This window comes from Vigna umbellata, chromosome 2, assembly GCF_029865625.1.
Source record: "Vigna umbellata cultivar VRB3 chromosome 2, Vumbellata_1.0, whole genome shotgun sequence".
NCBI lineage: Eukaryota > Viridiplantae > Streptophyta > Magnoliopsida > Fabales > Fabaceae > Vigna > Vigna umbellata.
Genome location: NC_142166.1, coordinates 25,701,125 through 25,723,763, shown reverse-complemented (window position 1 = coordinate 25,723,763; position 22,639 = coordinate 25,701,125). Strand labels below are relative to the sequence as shown.

The 22,639-nt window shown below is 37.3% G+C and overlaps 1 protein-coding gene across 1 annotated transcript; it reads right to left on the bottom strand.

Moving 5' to 3' along the window:
• Nucleotides 1-3,257: 3,257 nt before the first annotated feature.
• Nucleotides 3,258-22,384, bottom strand: LOC148203698 (uncharacterized). Its single transcript, XM_088107722.1, has 3 exons — nt 22,304-22,384; nt 3,921-4,169; nt 3,258-3,827 (listed from the first exon to the last, which is right to left on the bottom strand). Exons 1-3 carry the CDS (start codon nt 22,382-22,384, stop codon nt 3,426-3,428), a joined length of 732 nt encoding a protein of 243 aa, XP_087963848.1. The 3' UTR covers nt 3,258-3,425.
• Between the last annotated feature and the right edge of the window lie 255 nt (nt 22,385-22,639).

Here is a 22,639-nt window from a genome sequence, read left to right as displayed (position 1 = left end):
TGCTTCCTTTGGACTGTTTTGGACTCTCTAGAATATGGAGACTCTATCTCTATCATCTCCTTCTCTTTAAAGCCTTTTATAACCCACAACTTGTTCTTGAGTCTTACAGGTATGCCAAGTTGGAGTTTTAATTTTTTCCAGTCTCTAGGAACTTCTTCTCCTTTTCCAATCTCTTCTACCTTGGGTGCCTGAAAATACAAACAATGGTTATCAGAAACCTCAAGATTTTTATTTTTACCTCTAATTATGGGTGCATCTCGAAATGCAGCTTTATAACTGACTTCTTCCTCCTTTGCTTGTGTTTCATCTTTGAAGACATCCACCACCACTCTCTCCTCTCTGTCTTGGAGAACCACTATACCTTCATTCACATCTATGATAGCCCTGGCCGTTTTCATAAACGGTCTTCCAAGTATAAAAGGTATCTTCTCGGTTTCCATCTTCATCACCACAAAGTCTGCCAAGAACTGAAGTTTGCCAACACAAACTACAATGTCTTCTGCAATCCCACATGGCTCCTTTGAAGATCCATCAGCCATTACAAGATTAACCTTTACAGGTTTTATTTCAACATGGCCAATTTGCTCCAATAGAGAATAAGGCATCAAGTTAACACTTGAGCCTAAATCAAGGAGAGCTTTCTTTACCTTTTTCTTCCCTATAATGCAAGGGATAGAAAAACTGCCTGGATCTGCTGCTTTTGGTGGGAATGATTCTTTCTTAACAGTTATACACTTTTCTTCCTCATCCTCTCTACGTCTTCTTTTTGTCGAGGTTTCTTCATCTGACTGCTATTTTCTGTAGAATTTGTTCCCAAGGAGCTTCATTATCAACCATTTTGAATAAATCTGTGAAATCCATTGGTTTCTCCTGATTTGTTAGAAAAGGAAAAGTGTCCTTTCTTTCTTCTTCTCTTCTCTCTTTTGTTTCATCTTCTTCCAACTCAATGATCTCTTCATTTACACTCTTGACCACTTTGCACTCTTCTCTGGGGTTAACCTCAGTATTAGCCCCAAAGTTTCTGTTGGGTCTTTCTTCCAATTGCTTGGTGATCTGACCCATCTGAATCTCCAAATTCTTTATAGCAGCTTCAGTGCTCTTTTGAGAAGATTCAGTGTTCTGGATGAATTGCTGAAGAGTTTCTTCCAACCTTGTTGATCTGTCATTAAGCATAGATAATTGTTGCCACAAGGTTGGTTGCTGCTGCTGCTTATTATACTGATTAGCCTGCCCAGTTTGTCCTTGGCCAATGCTTGGATCACTAGTGCAGCGAGGGGCTTTTACCGCGGTTGATTTTCACTATACGTCGCGGTTCTTGAACCGCGGCATATTCAGCCGCGGTAGTAAGTCAGACACTTTATGCCGCGGTCATAACCGCGGTATATAGTCTGCGCAATATGCCGCGGTTGTCTAGGGAACCGCTGCCTAAATTCATTTTTTTAAAAAAAAAATTCAAAAAAAATAATTAAAAAATGCACTATATGCCGCGGTTCGCGGTTGAACCGCGGCATATAGGCCGACAAATATGCCGCGGTTAGTGTCAAAACCGCGGCCATATGTCTCGTTTTTAAAAAAAAAAACGAAGCACTATATGCCGCGGTTGTGGTTAGAACCGCGGCATATAGTGGGAATATGCCGCGGTTGTGGTTAGAACCGCGGCATATTCCCCTGCAGTTTTTTAAAATTGCAGGTCTGTTTTTGTGATATCCACTACCACAAAAACAGACCTGCATATAAAAACATTTACAGAAATGCAATTTCAACATAACAAACACATGTTCAAATGTATTTCAACATCAAATAAAGTAGAGAGTCTAAGAAATCAAAAGCTAATCAAATGCATTGTTTAAATCTAAATCTAAGAGCTATTGTATAATCTAACTATATACTTCGCAAGCAGCGTTCCTAATGAATAGTAGGGACTTCTCAGGAACTGGTGTAGTAGTCTTGAATCTCTGCAAAAGACAATTCATTTTAATTAGTGTATATGAATTCAACATTTGTTAAAAAATCAAAATTTGTTAAAGTTAAATATTACCGTTTCCCAGCTTCTTGTGATGTGAGAACGAACAATATGGGTCATCCAATACATTACATAGTATCCACACTCATATGACCCATTTTGTCTGTTACACTACAATATATCATCACAGTTGATAATAGTTAGTGAATAACATTTGTTATAAAACAATTATAACAAAGTATGACTTTAGCATATGTCAAACCTTGAGAGAAATCCAAGCAATCTTTCTACTCTTAGCAATTGATCTCCCGTCCATCATCATACTTGCTGGAATAGAACTGTATATAAAAAAATGTTTTAGCATTCAGTTATATAACAAAGAAAGTCCAAACATTGAGGTTCTTACCAATCAATTGCTTGTCTGAGTTGTGTGGGAGGAGGCCTGTGCAATGAGCAGAACCACAAAGCATAGTTGTCTTGCACAGACATAACAAGAAGTTGCCAATGGCGCCTGAAATTCATAATAACGTAACTATTAAATATTAAAATCACATATGGAACATTATTATGTTAACAAAGTTCACTTACCCGGATATGTAAGGCAAAAAGTATATTTTCTTGCCCCTTCCAAAACTTCTTATCAGACTCATGTTGATATGGTCAAAATCATTTGATTCATGAATTTCTTGGGGATCAATGAATCCATAATCATCAGAACGCCCCAACTTATTAGCGACCCCAAACATATACCTGAAATCAAAAATTAACTTTGATATAAGGATACTTGATATATAAATCAATTTTATATATAAATAATTGGTCATAGACTTACATCGTCCATAGTTGAATAATTGAAATATTCAACTCTTGTGTTCCCGACGCAAGCTCACGGACATCTTGGCTATTAAGGTATATTGGGACCTCAGAGCCATGCCCAAATACATTAGCATCATACTGAACCTCCAAAGGCTTATCATCAAGGATGTCAGCAAGTAGATGCAATGAAGAAAGAGGGTCATCCTCAGATAGAGGAATCTTCTGTTGTTCCTGCGTCTGTTGTTACATGAAAAGATAAGATAAGTTTTGAAATCAAAAACCTTTAAAATTGAGAAGTGTAAAGAAGAATTTCATACCGAGGGGTCAGAAATTGGTTTAACCAAAAATTTAGGCCAAGTGATAAACGACTTATATGCTTGTTCCACAGTGAAAATCTCTTCCGTGGACAGTGGAACCGAGGCATCTGGCATGATCATTTCATCCACTGAGACCTTCACCTCATCCTCTAATAGTTGCATACCATGACATACAGTCGCTGACCTAAACTCTGTTCCACGAGCTACCAGCACCATCTGATCTTCTTCTAAAATGTATAGCAGACATGGACTACCATCGTCCATGTCATCCTCTGGGATGGCTGATGCGGAACAACTTCCTTTGCCGCTTCTCCCTGTCAGAGTAAATGTTAGATTATACAAGAGATAGAAATAATTGCACATAAATGTTTATTAAGTTTACCTGTGGGAGGGGGAGGGACCACATGTTCCTCTATAGGAGACTGCATCGGGCGCATGCTCTGAAACTGCTCCTGGTAGAGCATCTGGAATTCAGCCCTCACCTCGGCCCTGATCTCCTGCATAAGGTCTTGTCGGACCTTTTTTGTGATCTCTTCTGTCATCCTTTGTGTATCGCTGTACGAATATGAAGGCTGACGAGAAGAGCTCCCAAAATAATCCGTAATTCCTACTCCAGGACCTGCAGCACGTACACGTCCAGGGTGCTCAGGTCGTCCAATTGCAGCAGCAAGAATATCCTGGCGACCCTCTGGAGTGAATTGGCCTTGGGAGCTCTGCTCAACCAAGGCGTCCTGTAACATTACAAAACACCATTATCAGTTAAATAGTTTAATGTAGTATGTATAATGACAATATTTATTATTTTAGGAACAGTGATAACTTACAATTTTTTCAGAAATCTCTCGTGCTGAGTCGGAAGAGTAGGTGCCCGATGGTCGCATACGGGCCAACTTCCATTTCTCGTGTCTAGACGGTGGAGAAGGAGGCTGAGGAGGGCTACCACTCTGAGATGGTGGTATAGCATCTGCCTTTTGCTTGAGGATTTTCTCCTCAAGCTTCCTATACCCACCACGAGATAATAGGTGGGGGTTTTTGTTCTTAGCACTTGTTCCTTGTGCTTTGCTTCTAATTGCCTGTCACATACACATTAATTAATGAGTTCATATGATATATATTTGTTAATGAGGAATTGAATAATATGAACTACACTAACCTGCCATTCCTCTGACATCCGACTCTCTTTAAAAACCCGCCAAGTCTCCTCATCAATGGACTTATATGCATTACATGGAGTTTTATGTTTAAGGTGTCCAAAGATGTACCTTGATGTCAACTTGCTTTTAAAGTTTCTGAAATTTTCTGCAACAGTTGACAAACACTTATTTCTAAGTGTTGGGACATTTGGAATGTCAAATGTCATCTGAAAAAAACATAATAAAGTTGTATTAGTACAAAATTATCAATATAAACAAATTATAATTCAAATGCTATTAACTAACTTACCAATATATCTTGCCAAATAATGTTCCGATCACCCTCGGACACATGATCAAAAGATGGAATGAGAATGCTAATCTTATCACGTGCCACTACTCCAAGGTATGATCGGAAGTCATCTGCATAGGGGCCAGTTGCCACACCCGTGGTGACATTCACATTCACCGGAGTTCTTTCACCACTATTTTTCCTGATTAATAGTTGTTTCATCCTAGTGGGTCCTCTAGTGGATCTGGGTGGGGGAGCCTCATCCCCTGAAGAATGTGGATGATCAGCCATATATCTGTCAAAATAAATAACAACATTAAATTTTCTTTGAAGACTTATGTAATATCATATAAATTAACAAAACATGTAATAGTATCCAAATTGAAAATTCATACATAAAGATATGGATTCATGATACAAAAGCAGGATCTGATGGAGCAGGGAAGGAAGTTCACACCTAACAATTCATCATATGTATATTCCCTCATCATGATCTGACCGAATTGCATGTACATCATCGTCAACTACAGATTGGTCATCCAACTTTGTTGTAGTTTGAAATGAATGGTTGTCAGCAATATCAATATTAATTAGATTGTCTTCGTTAACTTCAATTTGTTTTTTGCCTTGAAGAGCAACATACCAATGGTCAGACGAAGGATCTTTGACATAAAAAACTTGAGATGGTTGATGTACCATGATAAACGGTTCGTCTCGATAACCCACCTTGCGAAAATCAACCAGTGTCATACCCGAGTCATCTATTTTCACACCACTCTTATTGTCAAACCACTTACACTTGAACAATGGAACGGAAAACTTGGTGTAATCAACCTCCCATATCTCTTCTATTATACCATAATATCTCATTGATCCAAGTACAGGAGATTGATCTTTTGATGTGGAAAATTGAAGTGACTCAGCTTCTAAACTGACTCCACTATTTTGTACTGTGCTTTTATCATCCAAAGTCTTCGTATAGAATGTGCAATTATTGACTTCATAACCTGTACAACACACGACATCAAACTTCAAACCATTTGCAAGCCACAATAAAGTTTCAGAAGAATGTGGCTCTTTGTCAATTTCAGATTTGAACCAAGACATAAATGTTTTGTTATGCTCCATCAATTGCCATTTCTCTGATTGTCTTGGATTTTTATTCTTAACAATGGTTTTGTGTGCTTCCAAAAAAGGGATCACCTCATCTGTGTTGTTCAATATATAAAGATGCGCTTGCAACAATTCTTCGCGATCTTTTGTCACCACATTGACACCTCGGATGCTTTTACTTGTAGAAAATTTATTCAACCATGCTGTGCGAGGAACTCCTATTGGATTCGTTGATGTCATGTAATCTGAACAAAACTCGATACTTTCTTCAGCAATATACCTTTCAATCATCGAACCTTCAGGATGATATGGATTTTTAACGTACCCTTTCAAAATCTTCATATAACGCTCAATAGGATACATCCATCTTAAGTATACCGGTCCGCACAACTTGATTTCTCTAACCAAATGAACAAGTAAATGTACCATGATGTCAAAAAAAGATGGAGGGAAAAACATCTCTAGTTCACACAAGATGATAACAATCTCGCCTTGAAGTTCATCTAACTTTGTAGGATCGATGGCTTTACTACATATTGACGAGAAAAATGAACACAACCTGTTTATGGTGTGCCTAACATTTTTGGGCAAAATTCCACGAATAGCCACCGGTAACAACTGTTGCATTAAGACGTGACAATCGTGAGACTTCATGCCAACAAGCTTTAAGTCCTGCATTGACACTAAACTCTTGATATTTGAAGAGTATCCTTGTGGTACTTTGATACTCTTTAAACATACACAAAAACTTATCTTCTCTTGTCTAGACATTGTGTAACATGCAGGGGGCAAATAAGTACGTTTACCAATCTCCTTCGGTGCCAACTCTTCTCGGATATTCATGTCAACCAAATCCAAACGAGCATTCACTCCATCTTTTGTCTTTCCCTGAATGTTGAGTAATGTACCAATCAAGCTATCACACACATTCTTTTCTACATGCATCACATCTATGCAATGTCGAACATCTAACTTTGACCAATATGGAAGATCAAAGAATATTGATTTCTTCTTCCAAGGGGTCGTTACAGATGACTTCTTCGATGTTTTCCCAAATACATGATGTATTTTATTAACTTTTTGAAGAACTTCAAGGCCAGTAAGTGGATTTGGTGCTTCGTCCCTCTCTTGATCTCCATTGAATGCTTTTTTTAACCTTCGATATGGATGATTACGTTTTAGAAATCTCCGATGACGCAGATACACCGTCTTTCTTCCATGTTTCAATTGATGAGCTGCAGTGTTTTCTTCACATATAGGACACGCTTTATGACCCTTGACACTGTATCCTGACAAATTACCATAAGCAGGAAAGTCATTAATGGTGCAAAATAACATTGCACGCATCATAAAAGTCTCTGAAGCGAATGCATCAAATATTTCAACCCCGTCAACCCACAAAACCTTCAAGTCTTCAACTAGTGGGCTTAGATAAACATCTATGTCATTTCCAGGCTGCTTTGGACCAGATATCATCATAGACAACATCATGTACTTCCTCTTCATGCACAATGCAGGAGATAAGTTGTAAATTATCAATATAACTGGCCAACAACTGTGATTGGTACTCAGATTACCAAATGGGTTCATTCCATCAGTGGCTAAACCAAGCCTAAGATTTCTACACTCTTTACCAAATTCGGGGAATTGTCGATCAATATTTTTCCATTGCTTTGAATCAGCTGGATGACGAAGCAGCCCGTCAATTTTTCTCTCATCTGCATGCCATCTAAGGTTTTTAGCATCTTTGGGATTCGCAAACAAACGCTTCAGTCTGGGCACTATTGGAAGGTACCAAACTACTTTCAAAGCAGATCCATTTTTTTCTATCTGACCATTATCTTCAGTATTGTTTTTTGACTTGTATCGTGATAAGCCACATTTTGGACACTTTGTCAAAAATTCAAACTCTTTCCTATACAAAATGCAGTCATTAGGACAAGCATGTATCCTTTTATACTCCATACCCATTGGACAAAGAATTTTCTTTGCATCATAATTACGAGTGGGCAGTGTATTTCCATCTGGCAACATTTCATTCAACAACGTCAACAGTTCTGTAAAACTCTTATCAGTCCATCCATTGCTCGCCTTCAAATTCATGAGCCTTAACACCGCTGACAAACGTGTGAACTTAGTTGAACCGACATACAAAGGTGTTTCTGCATCAGTCGACATCGTCTCATACACATGAGCTTTGGCAAAATTTTCTGCTCCAACATCGCGGATCATGTCCTCCAATTTGTCTTCATCCGGTCGATCTTCTTCCATGGTGGAATCAGTAACATTTACACTTTGAGAGTCAGAGGGAAAATCCATTTCTTCGCCGTGCCAGATCCATGTTGTATAGCATCTTAGAAAACCATCACATATAAGATGTTCTCTAATTTGAGTTGCGTTCAACTTTCTCCCATTCAAACAGTTCACACAAGGACATCTAAATTTCACTTCATTATCAGTTCTCCCCTCATTACGTTGCGCGAATTGTATAAATTCCTCTACCCCTCTCTCGTACTCAACACTAATGCGTGGTAAATTAATCCAATTTCGATCCATACGTAAATATTCTACAAAATTACAATCATACAATTATACAATATATTCAACATACAATCAATTCAATCATACAATCAAACAATTAATAAACTATAACAATTTCATGCACTATCAAAATTAAAGCAAAAATTATACCATAATACATTACCAAAACTATAGAAACTTCATACATTACCAAAACTATAGCATTATGCAAAAATTAATGAAAAAATCACGTTAAAAATGCAAATGGACATAAATACCTGGAAGAGGAACGGCGGCGGAGAGGGTGAAAAACGCAACACAACGGCGGCGGCGGCGGAGAGGGTGAAAAACGCAAGGAAATCACGATTTTGATCGGCTAAAACTCGTTTTTATCGTCAAAAACGAATAATGACCGAACAATTTTGAGTTTAAACGGTTAAAAATGCAAAATCTGAGATGAAGGGTGGTTGGGAGGAAGAAGAAACGCGAAAACAGAGAGAACCCGCGAGGAAGACGATGCACTGTTCCAAGTTTTGTTTTTTAACTCTGAACAGGGGAATCTACCGCGGTTCACTACTTAACCGCGGTATAAAAGGGTTATATGCCGCGGTTTAACCCCCAACCGCGGCATATACTAATTTAAAAAATTATCAGAAATGGCATTTTTGAAATTATTTTCAAACTATATGCCGCGGTTCAGCGGGCAACCGCGGCATATACTCTGTTATTTAATTTTTTTTTCATACGTGGCGTCAAAGGCAAAGTTTGACTGGGGTATATGCCGCGGTTCTACTGAGAACCGCGGCATATATGTTCGTTTTATTTACAAAACTGCCACCGCGCACCATTATGCTGCGGTTTTCGTTGAACCGTGGCATAATGTGCGCTGTAAAAACCCGATTTTTTACTAGTGGATGTGGTTTCCAACCCTGATTATAATTCCCTTGACGGTATGGAAACTGATTAGCCATGAAGTTAACATCCTCCATGGCCTCCACTGGAAAAGCACACTGGCCATTTATGTGATCACCTCCACATAGTTCGCACAACTGGGTTTGTATCTGGGCAGCAGACTTCAACTCTTTAGGTAATTGAGCCAAAGTTTTTGTCAGAGTCTCTAGCTGTTGAGTTAGAATTTTATTCTGTGCTAGCAGAGCATCATGCGTTTGTAATTGTAGAACCCCTTTCTGTGGCATAGGAGCTCCTCTTTCATTGTGCAGCTCATTATCACTTGTAGCCATATTTTCAATGATTTCAGTTGCTTCCTCTGGAGTCTTCCATTTGATATTGCCTCCAGCTGAGGCATCTAGCATCATCTTGGTTTGTGAACCAAGCCCTCCAAGGAAAGTTAGGACTACTTCTTGATCTTCAAAGCCATGCGTGGGAGTTTTACGTAACAAGCTTTTATACCTATCCCATGCATGTCCAAGTGATTCTTCCATGCCCTGCTTGAATGAAGATATCTCTTGCTTTCCCTTAGTCACTTTAGATTGTGGGAAGTATTTATTCAAAAACTTTGCAACCACTGCTTCCCACTCCGTGAAACTTTCTTCTGGAAAAGAGTTCAACCAAAGCTTAGCATTGCCTCCCAATGAGAAAGGAAACAAGCTAAGTTTGATAGCTTCGTCTGGCACCCCATTAATCTTGACCGTGTGACAGATCTCATTAAATGTTGTAAGGTGCTCATATGGGCTTTCATGTGATAACCCATTAAATTGATTACTCTTTACCAGTTGAATTAATGCTGGTTTGACCTCCATGTTGGCTGCATTGACTCTAGGTCGAGCTATGCTATTGAAGTGCTGAGGTCCAGCAAGATTAGTGTAATCTGCAAGAGTTCTTCTAGCATTATTATTGTTCTCCATACTCCCTGTGCTATGAACAGAACCTTGTGGTGATGATTGTAGGAGAGTTTCAGGAGAAGGGAAAAGTTCTCTGGACGTTCTGATTCTTCTCCTCCTTCTACTCTCGTCTAGCCCTTCAAGTAGTGGTTCTGTTGTTTTCTTACTTCTAGTTCGAATTGCCTCCTGCATGCACAAGAAAACAAAACCCTAGAAAAGATTTGTTAGCACAAAAAGATATAGAAGAAAATAAAGATTGAAAAGATATAAGAAGATAAAAGATTTAGAAGATAGAATCAAATAAAATAGAATAAAACCTAATCTAAAAAATAAAATCTAATCTAAAAGATAAAATAAAATAAAATCTAACCTAACCTAAAAGATATAATAAGAATAAAATAAAATCTAACCTAAAAAGATAAAAAAATAAAATCTAATAAAATAAAATAAAATCTAATCTAAAAAGATAAAATAAAATCAAATAAAAACCGAAAAATAAAAAACAGAAAATAAAAACAGAAAACAGAAAAACAGAAAACAAAAAAAATAAAAATAAAATCAAATAAAATACAAACTGAAAAATATAAACAGAAAAATAAAATAAGATAAAATAAAAATTCGAAATTTAAATTAAAAATAAAAAAAAATAAGTCAAAGATAATCAATAATCACACAAATTAACCAGTTAAACCACGAGTCCCCGGCAACGGCGCCAAAAACTTGATGGACAAATTTGTAAGCACCAAAATATGATGTCACAAACTTGTTTCACAATCGGCAAGTATGACCGAATCGTTTCAAGTAATAAACTTGGTAAGACCAAGTATCGTTCTCCCAAAGGACTCACGGCCTAGTTTAGTTATGTGATTTGTTGATTAGCTAAGACTTAAGAACACAATAATTGAAGTTTAATATGCAAAGACGAAAATTAAATATGTATGCATGAATTGATCAATGACAAAGACAAAAGATAAACACTTTCAAGGAAATATATGAATGAATATGTTGTTGGGGGTCAATTTCATCTCATCCACTCTCATATATTTTAGGAATTCAACATTCAAATCATCATTGTTAATGCCACTCTCTAATGTACCATTCTAGATGGCTTCTCCCTAATCATATAGTTCATACAATTCCTAGCATTCCTAATGATTAGTTCATGAGTGCAGGAGCTTAAAGGCAACCAATATAATATTGTCAGTATAATATTGGGAGAAATTCCCCGGATCTAGATTTCCCCGTACGTGTCCGTATCAACAAAACCAATAATCATGCATTAGAATGAGTTAAACAATGCAAGCATTGAGCAAAGAGGAAAAACCCTAACTAATGATGAAAGAAAGCATATGTCTTAATTCAAAGATGTACTCAACAAATCCATATATGAGAGCTTCAAGAGATTACTTTGATTCCCCAACAAACATACAAGGTTTAGTTCACCATATTCATGGTGAACCTAGATGAATTACAATGAAAGTATGAAAGAATAAACCCAATAAAGGTGAAGAGGTAGCCTGAGCATCCAAGATCCTCCTTCAAAGGGGTGAAAGAGAGAGTGTTTGCCTCGTTTCTGCCAAAGATCCTAACTATAGGACGTGCAAGCCCTTATATACTAATCTAGAGTTACAAAAGATTACAAAAGTCCAAGCCCAAAAAGTGCCGCTCAGCGGTATTTACCGCTCAGCGGTGATTGCGCGTCTTCTTTCTTCCCCTCAGCGGCCATTTTGCCCCTCAGCGGTTCCAACGTCACCTCTTGAGTGCCGCTCAGCGGTAGTTTGCCGCTGAGCGGTGCCTTCGACTTCTCCTTTTTGCACTCTTTCTTGTCTTTTCTAATGTCCTCTCTCTTATTCTTCACTTCTTTCACCAAATTCACCTCAAAACCTGCACAAGAACACTTAAATCAAGCATAAACCTGTCCAGCTCTCTTATTTCTGAAAATATAAACAAAAGGCATGATTTCAAGCTAGTTTCTAAGTCTAAAGGTTGCTTTTAGTATCAACTTTAAGCATGAAAATAACAGTTTTTCAACTGTTATCAGCGGCACTCATGAACTCTAGTTGGCTCTGCTGAAGGGTGAAAATGTCGCTGAGGGGAAGAATCAACTCACACACTTACCGCTGAGCGGTAGTTTACCGCTGAATGGCACTATTTTTGGCTTAGGCCCACTTTTCTGTAATATTTCGAATAATATATAAGCTTTAGGACTTCCTAGGGTTTGTATCTTTGGTAGAGTATGAAGCAAACACTCACTTTTCCACCCCTTGGAGGAAGATCTTAGAGGCTAAGGCTACCTACTCAACTTTCTAGGGTTCAATCTTTCACTGTTTCATTGTATTTCATCTAGTTTCACCATGAATATGGTGAACTAAACTCTTCTTGTTGTTGGGAAATCAATGTAATCTTTTGAAGCTCTCATATATGGAATTTGTGTTTAAACATCTTATTTGATACATGCTTTCTTTCATTAATAGTTAGGGTTTTTCCTTTTTGCTCAAAGCATGCATTGTTTAACTCATTCGATGTCAAGATTATTGATTTTGTCGATATGGGAACATACGGGGAAATCTATATTTGAGGAAATTCTCCCAATAGCATATTGCCTAGACATAGGGATATGAGGGTTGGTTGCCTTTAAGCTTCTGTGCTTCAGAATTAATTATTAGGGATGCTAGGAATTGTTTGAACTCGTAATTAAGGATAGGCTTTCTTGCAACGTAATTTAGAGAGTGACATTAATATTGATGAAAAGAATGATGAATTCCTAAAATATATGAGAGTGGATAAGATGAAATTGATTACCCCAACAACATACTCATGCATATAATTCATTCAGTGTTTTGTTTCTTCTTTCCCATTGATCATCACATGCATGCACGTTTACTTTTTGTCTTTTGCATTTGAAACTTATAACAATTTGTTCTCAAGTCTTAAATAATCAAGAAATCATATAACTAACTAGGCCGTGAGTCCTTTGGGAGAACGATACTTGGTCTTACCGAGTTTATTACTTGATACGATTCAGTCACACTTGCCGAGGGTTAAACAAGTTTTTGGTGCCGTTTTTCGGTGTTCATAAATTTGTCATCAAGTTTTTGACGCCGTTGCCGGGGACTCGTGGTTTAACTAGTTTATTTGTGTGATTATTGATTCTCTTTGACTTGTTTTGAATTTTGAATTTTAAATTTTCAAATTTGAATTTCTGTTTTTATTTTCTGTTTTTATTTTTTGGTTTTTATTTTATTTTATTTTATTTTATTTTCTGTTTTTTATTTTTTCGGTTATTATTTTATTTTTCTGTTGTTATTTTTTCTGTTTTTGTGTTTTTATTTTTTTCTATTTTTATTTTATCTTCTTCTATATCTTTTTGTGCTAACAAGTTTTTCTAGGGACTTCTTTTCTTGTGTATGCAGGAAGCAATTCGAACTAGAAGCAAGAAAACCTCGGAACCTCTTTGATGAGTGCATATTTATGCCCGCATTTATGCTTTAAAATTCAAATTTTTGATGGGATAATTGTGCTTAAATGGTTGATTTTAAGTGAATTTGTGATGATTGGAATTGTTGGGTTTGGGAAATAAAGAGACGTAAAACGTGAGTTTTAGCGCATAAATTATTCTTGGATGTTCTAATGTTTATTTGTGCAGCTGAGAATATAAGTTTTATTGGTCCAAATGGCAATTCAAGGCCCAAAATCATATTTTATTTGGAAAATTCAGAAGGGGCTAAAGTGCAGATAGAAGAAATTTCAGGGCATTTGTGCAATTTTGGAAAGTCAGAAAAGCTAAAAGATAAAATTCAGTTGTTGAATTAATGTAATTTGGGAATATTAATAGAAAATATCTTCCAAATAATGTTATAATTATCTAAATCTTTTAGTTATTTGGAAGATATAAGATAAAAGATTTTGTCAACTGAATATTCAGAGTCCAAGCCCAATCAAGCCCTATATAAAGAGACCCAGGGGGACTTCACTTCATTCATTCATTCTCTCATACTCCTCTCACTTTTCTTTCATCTTGTATTCAACTCCATTCATGGAGAGCTAAGCATCTAGGGCTATTCTGCTGTAATTCCATTATGGATTCTAAGGTTAGATTGAGTTAATGCAACTGTTTATTTTGCATCATAACGTGTTTGAATCTACATGCATATTGATTATATGAGTTCTAGGGTTTCTAGGTTTAATTGAGAATCTACTTTGATTTAATTTAGGAACTTTCATATGATTAAATGGTTTTTACTATCAATTGAGAATGTACTTTGATTGATTAGCTTTTAATTTGGTTAGGATATTTAAGAATAGACATGATTAAACACAATAGAATTTGATTGAGAATGTAATTTGGTTGAATTTATTGTGAATAATCTAGTAAGGTTTTGCATTTGATTGAGAATTTACTTTGGTTAAATGCATGATTGCCCTCAAATTAATTAACAATGTACTTTAATTAATTTGAAACTTAAATAATAATCAATTGAACAATTATCTGTGAATAACCGATGATGAATCTATCTTGGAAAAGCAGTGGAATTAGCCTATTTCATCATAACTGTTTTTAAGTTTCTTATTTATTCTTTAAACACTCTTCAACCATTACTTTTATTCATAAGCATTGCATAACATTCATAAGAGTCAGATATTCGAAAGCAATTCCGTGTTCGTTGGGAGACGACTCAGGGTTACGTTAACCCTATCTACTTTCTTAAATACTACTTGGCAATACTGAAGTTTCCTTAAAAAGTAGTATTAATTTGATAGCCTCAACGACAACGTATCACTCTTGAAGGCTTAGACGAGAGTAGACAGAGGAGAAGAATTCGTACATCTAGAGAACTTTTCCCTCCTCCGGAAGATCTCTTACAACCTTCCCCACAAGGTTCTTACCATAGCACTGAGGAGATGGAGAATAATAATGTCAGACGGACTCTTGCAGATTTCACTAATGTCGTTGGCCCTCAACATTTCAATAGCATAGCAAGACCGAGGGTCAATGCAGCTAATATGGAGGTGAAACCGACATTAATCCAACTGGTTAGGAGTAACCAATTTAATGGGTTGTCTCATGAAAACCCATATGAGCACCTCACAACTTTTAATGAAATTTGCAATACAGTGAAGATAAATGGGGTGCCTGATGAAGCAATCAAACTTAGCCTGTTTCCATTCTCATTGGGAGGCAACGTTAAGCTTTGGTTGAACTCTTTTCCAGAAGGGAGCTTTACAAAGTGGGAAGCTGTGGTGACAAAGTTCTTGAACAAATACTTCCCACAATCCAAGGTAAATAAAGGAAAGCAAGAGATCTCATCTTTCAGGCAAGGCATGGAGGAATCACTAGGTCATGCATGGGACAGGTACAAAAGCCTACTAAGAAAGACTCCCACGCATGGATTTGACGAAGTAGAAGTAGTCCTAATCTTCCTTGGAGGTCTTGGTTCACAAACCAAGATGATGCTTGACGCCTCAGCTGGAGGCAATATCAAATGGAAGACTCCAGAGGAAGCCACGGAAATAATTGAAAACATGGCTACTAATGATAATGAGCTGAACAGTGAAAGAGGAGGTCCTAGTCAGAAGGAGTTGCTACAATCAAATGATTCCCTGCTTATTTAAAATAAGATTATTTCTCAGCAGTTGGAAGAAGTAATTACGAAACTTTCTCAATTATCACAAGAAATACAAAATGTTTCAATGGTTCAATGGCAGCAGCAAAAATGGCAAACACAACCTACTCCATCTTGGAAGACAACAAAACTTGACGAGACTTTCCAACAACTCTTGAAGACGAATGCATCTTATTGTAAGAATGTGGAAGTTGCATTTAAAAATATGAAGATCCATAGTGAGCAAATAGTTGACAAGATGAAAAATGGTAATCTCAGAAAGGAGTGTAAGACTATTGTGACCAGAAATGGTAAGGTGTTAGAGGAGAGAAAAATAGAAAGAGAGGAGAAAGAAAATGAGAGTGAAAAAGAAACATGTGAGTGGAAAGAAAGAGTTGAGAGAGAGAAAAAGAAAGAAGAAGAAGATGAAAAGAAAGAAAAAAAAGAGAGAGAAGAGAGAGAAGAGAGAGAAGAGAGAGATGAGAGACAAAAAGAAAGAGAGTTTGAAAAACCACTTCCTTATCCAAAGAACTATTCAAGGAAGGAGAAAGAAAAACAGTTGGAAAGATTCATGGAGTTGTTTAAGAAGCTGGAGATTACTACACCATTCTCTGAAGCATTGCAACAGATGCCATCATATGCAAAATTTTTGAAGGAACTCCTTACAAAGAAAAACAAGTACATTAAGAAGGAAACTATCAAAGTACAGGGTAACTGCAGTGCAATCATACAAAAATTACTTCCTAAGCTTAAAGATCCAGGAAGCTTCATTATTCCGTGCACCATAGGAGACTTAGAAGTTGGAAGAGCATTAATTGATTTGGGAGCTAGCATTAATTTAATGCCGCTATCCATGTTTAAAACAATTGAAGGTTTGGAAATCAAACCTTCCAGAATGGCTCTTCAACTGGCAGATAGGTCACTTAAATATCCATATGGAGTGGTTGAAGACGTTGATGAAGAGGGTCGCACCTCCCACAAAAGTTGATTGCATAAAAGAATGCAGTATAGTGCTAGGAAGTGACTCCTAGGTCGTCTCTCAAGGACCAAATTGTGGTTCAGTCTCAGATCAAACACATAGTGGGGGGGGGGGGTTTGTGATTTTTTTATGAATGCAAGTGAACTAAATCAAAACAGGAACATAAACACGGATGTAAACACAGGATTAAAACAGTTGATCACTTAAGCTAACATCATAACTAAAATATCACAACCAAGAAAAAGAGAGAACATTAAAATGAAAAATGCTTAAACCAAATTAAAAGTGTAACATTGAGCTAAACAATTAAATGCAAACTGAGAATTAAAACACCAATTTTAAAGCTGGATGTGTCGCTCCAAATTAAATCACCCTTGTTCTCTAAAACTCTTTCACCGTGGCCTCCTCCATCAAAATTGATTTCTCCTCTTCCTTTAATCAATGCTTCTAACCTTTAAACAAAAAAAATCAGTTCCCCTACTGCTGAAACAAAAAGAAACCGAGAGCTAGTGCCATGTGGGTGGAACCGAAACGTGACACCACTCCCCTGCTCCACTTTCCCGTGCACACCATACAGCTCCTGGAATCGGCTACTTTCATTTTTTTTCCAAAGCTTCACACGTCCCATCATCCTAGGGTGCATGTTTCTCCCACGCTGTGACACCTACTCCAATCTAATTCCTATCTTCATTTTTTTATCCACCACCGTATGTGCCATTCTTCTAGACATCCTTTTTCCTTACCTTTATCCACCTTCCCGTGCACACCCTTTTCTCCATCTAAACGATTAAATATTGCTTTTCAAAGTGAAATAAATGCTTCCAATGACCGAACCCCTATGATGGCCGTGCACACCACTTCATCCAATCAACATGCTCCTTTCATTCTCTATTCCAGCTAAGCTAAATAGAAATAAATTCCTAAAGTCAATCACCGTTCCATTTCTTACTCCTACCCTCATTCACCGTGCACACCCTTTCTCAAGCCAAAAGAAATGAATTTCACTTAGGTGGCAGCAGCTTCTATTACAAAAAAAAATGTTGAAAAGCCAAAGAAAGAAAACTAAGTGAAGATGGCAACCGTGAACGTTCTTCCCCTTCAAAAGTGCATGAACCTAAGAAATAAAAAGGGCATGTGTCAAAACGTGGGTGGCGGCTGGGTCAGCTTCATGAATCCTCTCTCAAATGCAGCAAGACCGTGAGTTCTTCTCTCAAACCGAGAGTTCTCCCACCTAATCTCTAAAAAGAATGAAAACAGAAAGCTGATTCCCGTGTGCACACCATTTTCTCTGCGCGTAGCTATGTGCTGGAATGAAAACCGAGAGATGCTTCCAACCGTGGCACCACATCCTTGCTCCAGCTCCTACTTGAATCAGCCTTCCAGCAGCTGTGCCAGTTCCTTTCCCAAACTCCACGTGTGCGCACCACCAAAATCTCAATTGAATCAGCACCCACTTCTTTCCAAGAGAATCAGCGTACAAAGTAAAAAGAATGAAAATGAGGGTGAATGTGGCAGCAGCGGCTGAACCCAAACTTCAATCAAAAGCTTATCAAAAAGGTCACCAAACCAAGATGTAAAAGGCAATGAAACAAGAGCTCTTCATTCATAATGAAAAACGTCCAAAAGCAAGAGCTCGGACCAAAAAATAAAACCGAGAGTGAGTCCCCCCGGAACACAAGCCGAGAGTGTGTATAGTAAAAAAAACAAGTGGCGGCTGGCCCCAAACTTCTAAGACCGTGTGTCCCCTTCTTTTAGGGTAGGGTCCACAAAAATAAAACCCTAGGTGCCAAGTCATTAATTTCTAATTTTGGGTCTAATCTAATTTACCAAAAATTGACCCAAAATATAAGAGTTGATTCAAAAATTCTAAACTACTGAATTACAATTTAATTAATTCAAAAAATGTTTGTCTGGAGAGTCTTGAATTTATTTGGCAATCTTCCTGATGTCCCAAAATGTATTTCCGAAATTTTCCTGCACTTCAAAAATGCACTTAATCAGCTCAGAAAATCCAAATTAGCACAATTACAAATTTCCGACCAAATTAAGCAGAATTCGGAAAAACGGGGAAATAACAAGCAATTAAACACAATTCCCTGGTTTATTTAAGTGCAATAAACTAAATATAATTCAAGAAATAACGACTCATCAGACGTTTTAGTGAAGGTTGACAAGTTTGTATTCCCAGTAGATTTTATTTAATGGAGATGAATAGTGCCCTGCTGAGAGTAATATCTGACACATGTGAACATGGCTGAATGTTGGCATGAGAAAAACTTGATGCACAAATTTATGAACACCAAAATATGATGTCACAAACTTGTTTAACAATCGGCAAGTATGATCGAATCGTTTCAAGTAATAAACTCGGTAAGACCAAGTATCGTTCTCCCAAAGGACTCACGGCCTAGTTTAGTTATGTAATTTGTTGATTAGCTAAGACTTAAGAACAAAATAATTGGATTTTACTATGCAAAAGACGAAAATAAACATGTATGCATGAGGTTGATCAATGGCTAAACCAAAAGACAAGCACTTTCAATGAAATATATTGATGAATATGTTGTTGGGGGTCAATTTCATCTTATCCACTCTCATATATTTTAGGAATTCAACATTCAAGTCATCATTGTTAATGCCACTCTCTAAATTACCTTTCAAGAAGGCTTCTCCCTAATTACGAGTTCATACGATTCCTAGCATTCCTAATAATTAGTTTTTTTAGCACAGGAGCTTAAGGCAACCAATATACTATTGGGAGAAATTCCCCGGATCTAGACTTCCCCGTACGTTCCCGTATCGACAAAACCAATAATCATGCATTGAATGAGTTAAACAAAGCAAGCATTGAGCAAAGAGGAAAATCCCTAACTAATGATGAAAGAAAGCATAAGTCTTAGATTAAGATGCAAGCACAAATTCCATATATGAGTGCTTCAAAAGATTACATTGATTCCCCAACAAACATACAAAGTTTAGTTCACCATATTCATGGTGAACCTAGATGAACAATAATGAAAGAATGAAGGATAAAACCCTAGAAAGGTGAAGAGGTAGCCTGAGCATCCAAGATCCTCCTTCAAAGGGGTGGAAGAGAGAGTCTTTGCTTCGTTTCTACCAAAGATACAAACCCTAGGACGTCCTAAAGCTTATATACTATTCTAAAATTACAGAAAATCTAGGTCCAAGCCCATAAGTGTGTCGCTCAGCGGTAAAGTGCCGCTCAGCGGTAAGTGCGTGAGTAATTTCTTCCCCTCAGCGGCCATTTTGCCCCTCAGCGGTTCCAACGTGAACTCCTGAGTGCCGCTCAGCGGTAAACTGCCGCTGAGCGGCAGTTGCGGCTTCTCCTTTTGCACTTTTTGATGTCTTTTCTGATTCCATCTCTCTCCTTCTTCACTTCTTTCACCAAATTCACCTTAAAACCTGCACAAAAACACTGAAATCAAGCATAAACCTGTCCAGCTCTCTTATTTATGAAAATATGACTAAAAGCATGATTTCAAGCTAGTTTCTAAGTGTTAAAGGTTGCTTTTAGTATCAATTTAAGCATGAAAATAACAGTTTTTCAACTGTTATCAGAGACCTTTCATGAAGACTGCTAGAGTTTTAATTGATGTAGAGAATGGTAAGCTTAAAGTTAGAGTTCATGATGAAGAAGTCACCTTTGACGTATTCAAAGCCATGACATATCCAAATGATGATAAAGCATGTTTTCAATTTGACGAACTTGATGAAGTTTGTATGATGCAAGAAAGGATGGTGCGGTATGTTTCTCCATTAGAGAAAACTCTTATTGATGCTTGTGAAGATTTAGATGAAGGAGAAGAGAAATTAATTGAAGAATGTCTGATGGACTTGGAAACATTGAAGAAGATTCCAGTGGAGGATACAAAAATTTAGAGATAATTGATAAGGAAGAAGAAGTCAAAGCAAAGAAGTTAGAATTAAAAATACTACCAGCACATTTGAAGTATGTTTTTCTAGAAGAAGATGGAACAAAGCCAGTTATCATCAGTAACATTTTGTCTCCACAAGAAGAAGAACAATTGATAGAAATTCTGAAAGCTAACAAAGAAGCAATTGGGTGGTCAATCTCAGATCTTAAAGGTATCAACCCAACTTATTGTATGCATAAGATCTTTATGGAAGATGATTATAGACCGAGTGCTCAACCACAAAGAAGGTTAAATCCTGTAATGAAGGAGGTGGTTAGAAAAGAAGTGTTGAAACTTTTGGAAGCTGGTATCATCTATCCAATCTCTGACAGTGAATGGGTAAGTCCAGTACAGGTGGTTCCAAAGAAAGGCGGAATAACAGTAATTCATAATGATAAGAATGAACTTATTCCCACTCGGATAGTTACTAGATGGCGAATGTGCATTGATTACAGGAAGCTAAATAAAGCCACTAGGAAGGATCATTTTCATCTTCCTTTCATGGACCAGATGTTGGAGAGATTAGCAGGTCAAGCTTTTTATTGCTTTCTAGATGGATATTCTGGATACAATCAAATTGTGGTAGATCCAAAAGACCAAGAGAAGACGACTTTTACTTGTCCTTTTGGTATCTTTGCCTATAAAAAGATGCTATTTGGATTATGTAATGCTCCAACTACATTTCAAAGGTGTATGCAGAAAATTTTTGCAGATCTCCTAGAAAAGTGCATTGAAGTCTTCATGGATGATTTTTCAGTCTTTGGAAATTCTTTCCAAAGGTGTTTGGCTAATTTGGATATTGTTCTTAAAAGATGTGTTTAGACAATTCTTGTTCTTAATTGGGAGAAATGTCATTTCATGGTAACCGAAGGAATTGTGCTGGGACATAAAATTTCTGCTAAAGGGATTGAGGTCGATAAAGCCAAAGTAGAAGTCATTGAGAAACTGCCTCCACCAACAAATGTAAAGGGGATCAGGATTTTTCTAGGTCATGCTGGATTTTACAGAAGATTCATCAAAGATTTCTCAAAAATTGCTAAACCATTGAGTAATCTTCTTATGAAGGATGCCCCTTTTGTGATGAATGAAGAATGTTTGAAAGCTTTTGACACATTGAAGAGTAAATTAGTGTTAGCTCCAGTAATTGTAGCTCCATATTGGAATAAAAATTTTGAGCTAATGTGTGATGCTAGTGATTATGCAATAGGAGTCGTTCTTGGCCAGCGAAAAAAGCAGATTTTTCATCCAATTTATTATGCCAGCAAAGTTCTGAATGATGCTCAGTTGAATTATGCTACTACGGAGAAGGAATTCCTAGCTATAGTGTATGCTCTAGAGAAATTTAGACCTTATCTTATTGGGTCTAAGGTGATTATTTATACAGATCATCCAGCTATCAAATATTTGTTGACAAAGCTAGATTTTAAGCCACGTCTGATGATGACTTGGGCCCAAGCCCAATTAGTTCAGTGTAGGATTTCTTTTACTTTTATTAAAGCATGTGTAAAAGGTGTTAGGCATGTGTTAGATAGGAGATACTTTTAGTCCTATATATAGACATGTCACCACCTCTTGTGAGACACTTTTGAGAATAATGAATTAAACTTTCTATAGAGAGAACTCCAGAATTTAATTCCCTTGAAAGTCAAGGCTAGAGAATCCCAAAGGATCTCCTCTAGCCACCTTCCATCTCACGTTATCATTCTCTCATTTTCCATTATCAGATTCTCTCTCCTCCGTAGCATCCATCTCATGCCACTTTCACCAATTACTAGCTTCCTCGTGGCTTACGTCAGGTCTACTGCCACGCGTGCCTTTTCTCTCACGAGATTCCATCAGCATAGCTTCCATATCCTCATTTCGCTTCCTCATCTACGTTCTCTCTCTCGAAAGTTGTTCAACCACAAACCTCATCCTCATCATCGCTGAACCTTCACCGAACATCATCAGGAGCCTAGGGTTTCTTCCGCTTCTAGGTTAGTTCTTAGATTTCCTTCAGTTCCATCGGTTAGATCTTCTTCTCCACCGAATAAATCCTCCCTTACCTTCAATCCTAGAGTTTTCATCGATTAAACCTCCAAACCTAGGGTTCTTAGTTCTTCTGTTGTTTCCGCTGCTTCATTTGCT

What these genes read in the sequence shown, in the direction of transcription:
- LOC148203698 (XM_088107722.1), bottom strand. Translation starts at nt 22,384, where the DNA reads ATGAGGAAGCGAAATGAGGATATGGAAGCTATGCTGATGGAATCTCGT. An exon ending in CGCGTGGCAGTAGACCTGAC is followed by an intron (nt 4,170 to 22,303) that starts GTAAGCCACGAG and finishes TGTATGTGACAG; the next exon opens with GCAATTAGAAGCAAAGCACA. An exon ending in GAGAGATTTCTGAAAAAATT is followed by an intron (nt 3,828 to 3,920) that starts GTAAGTTATCAC and finishes GTAATGTTACAG; the next exon opens with GACGCCTTGGTTGAGCAGAG.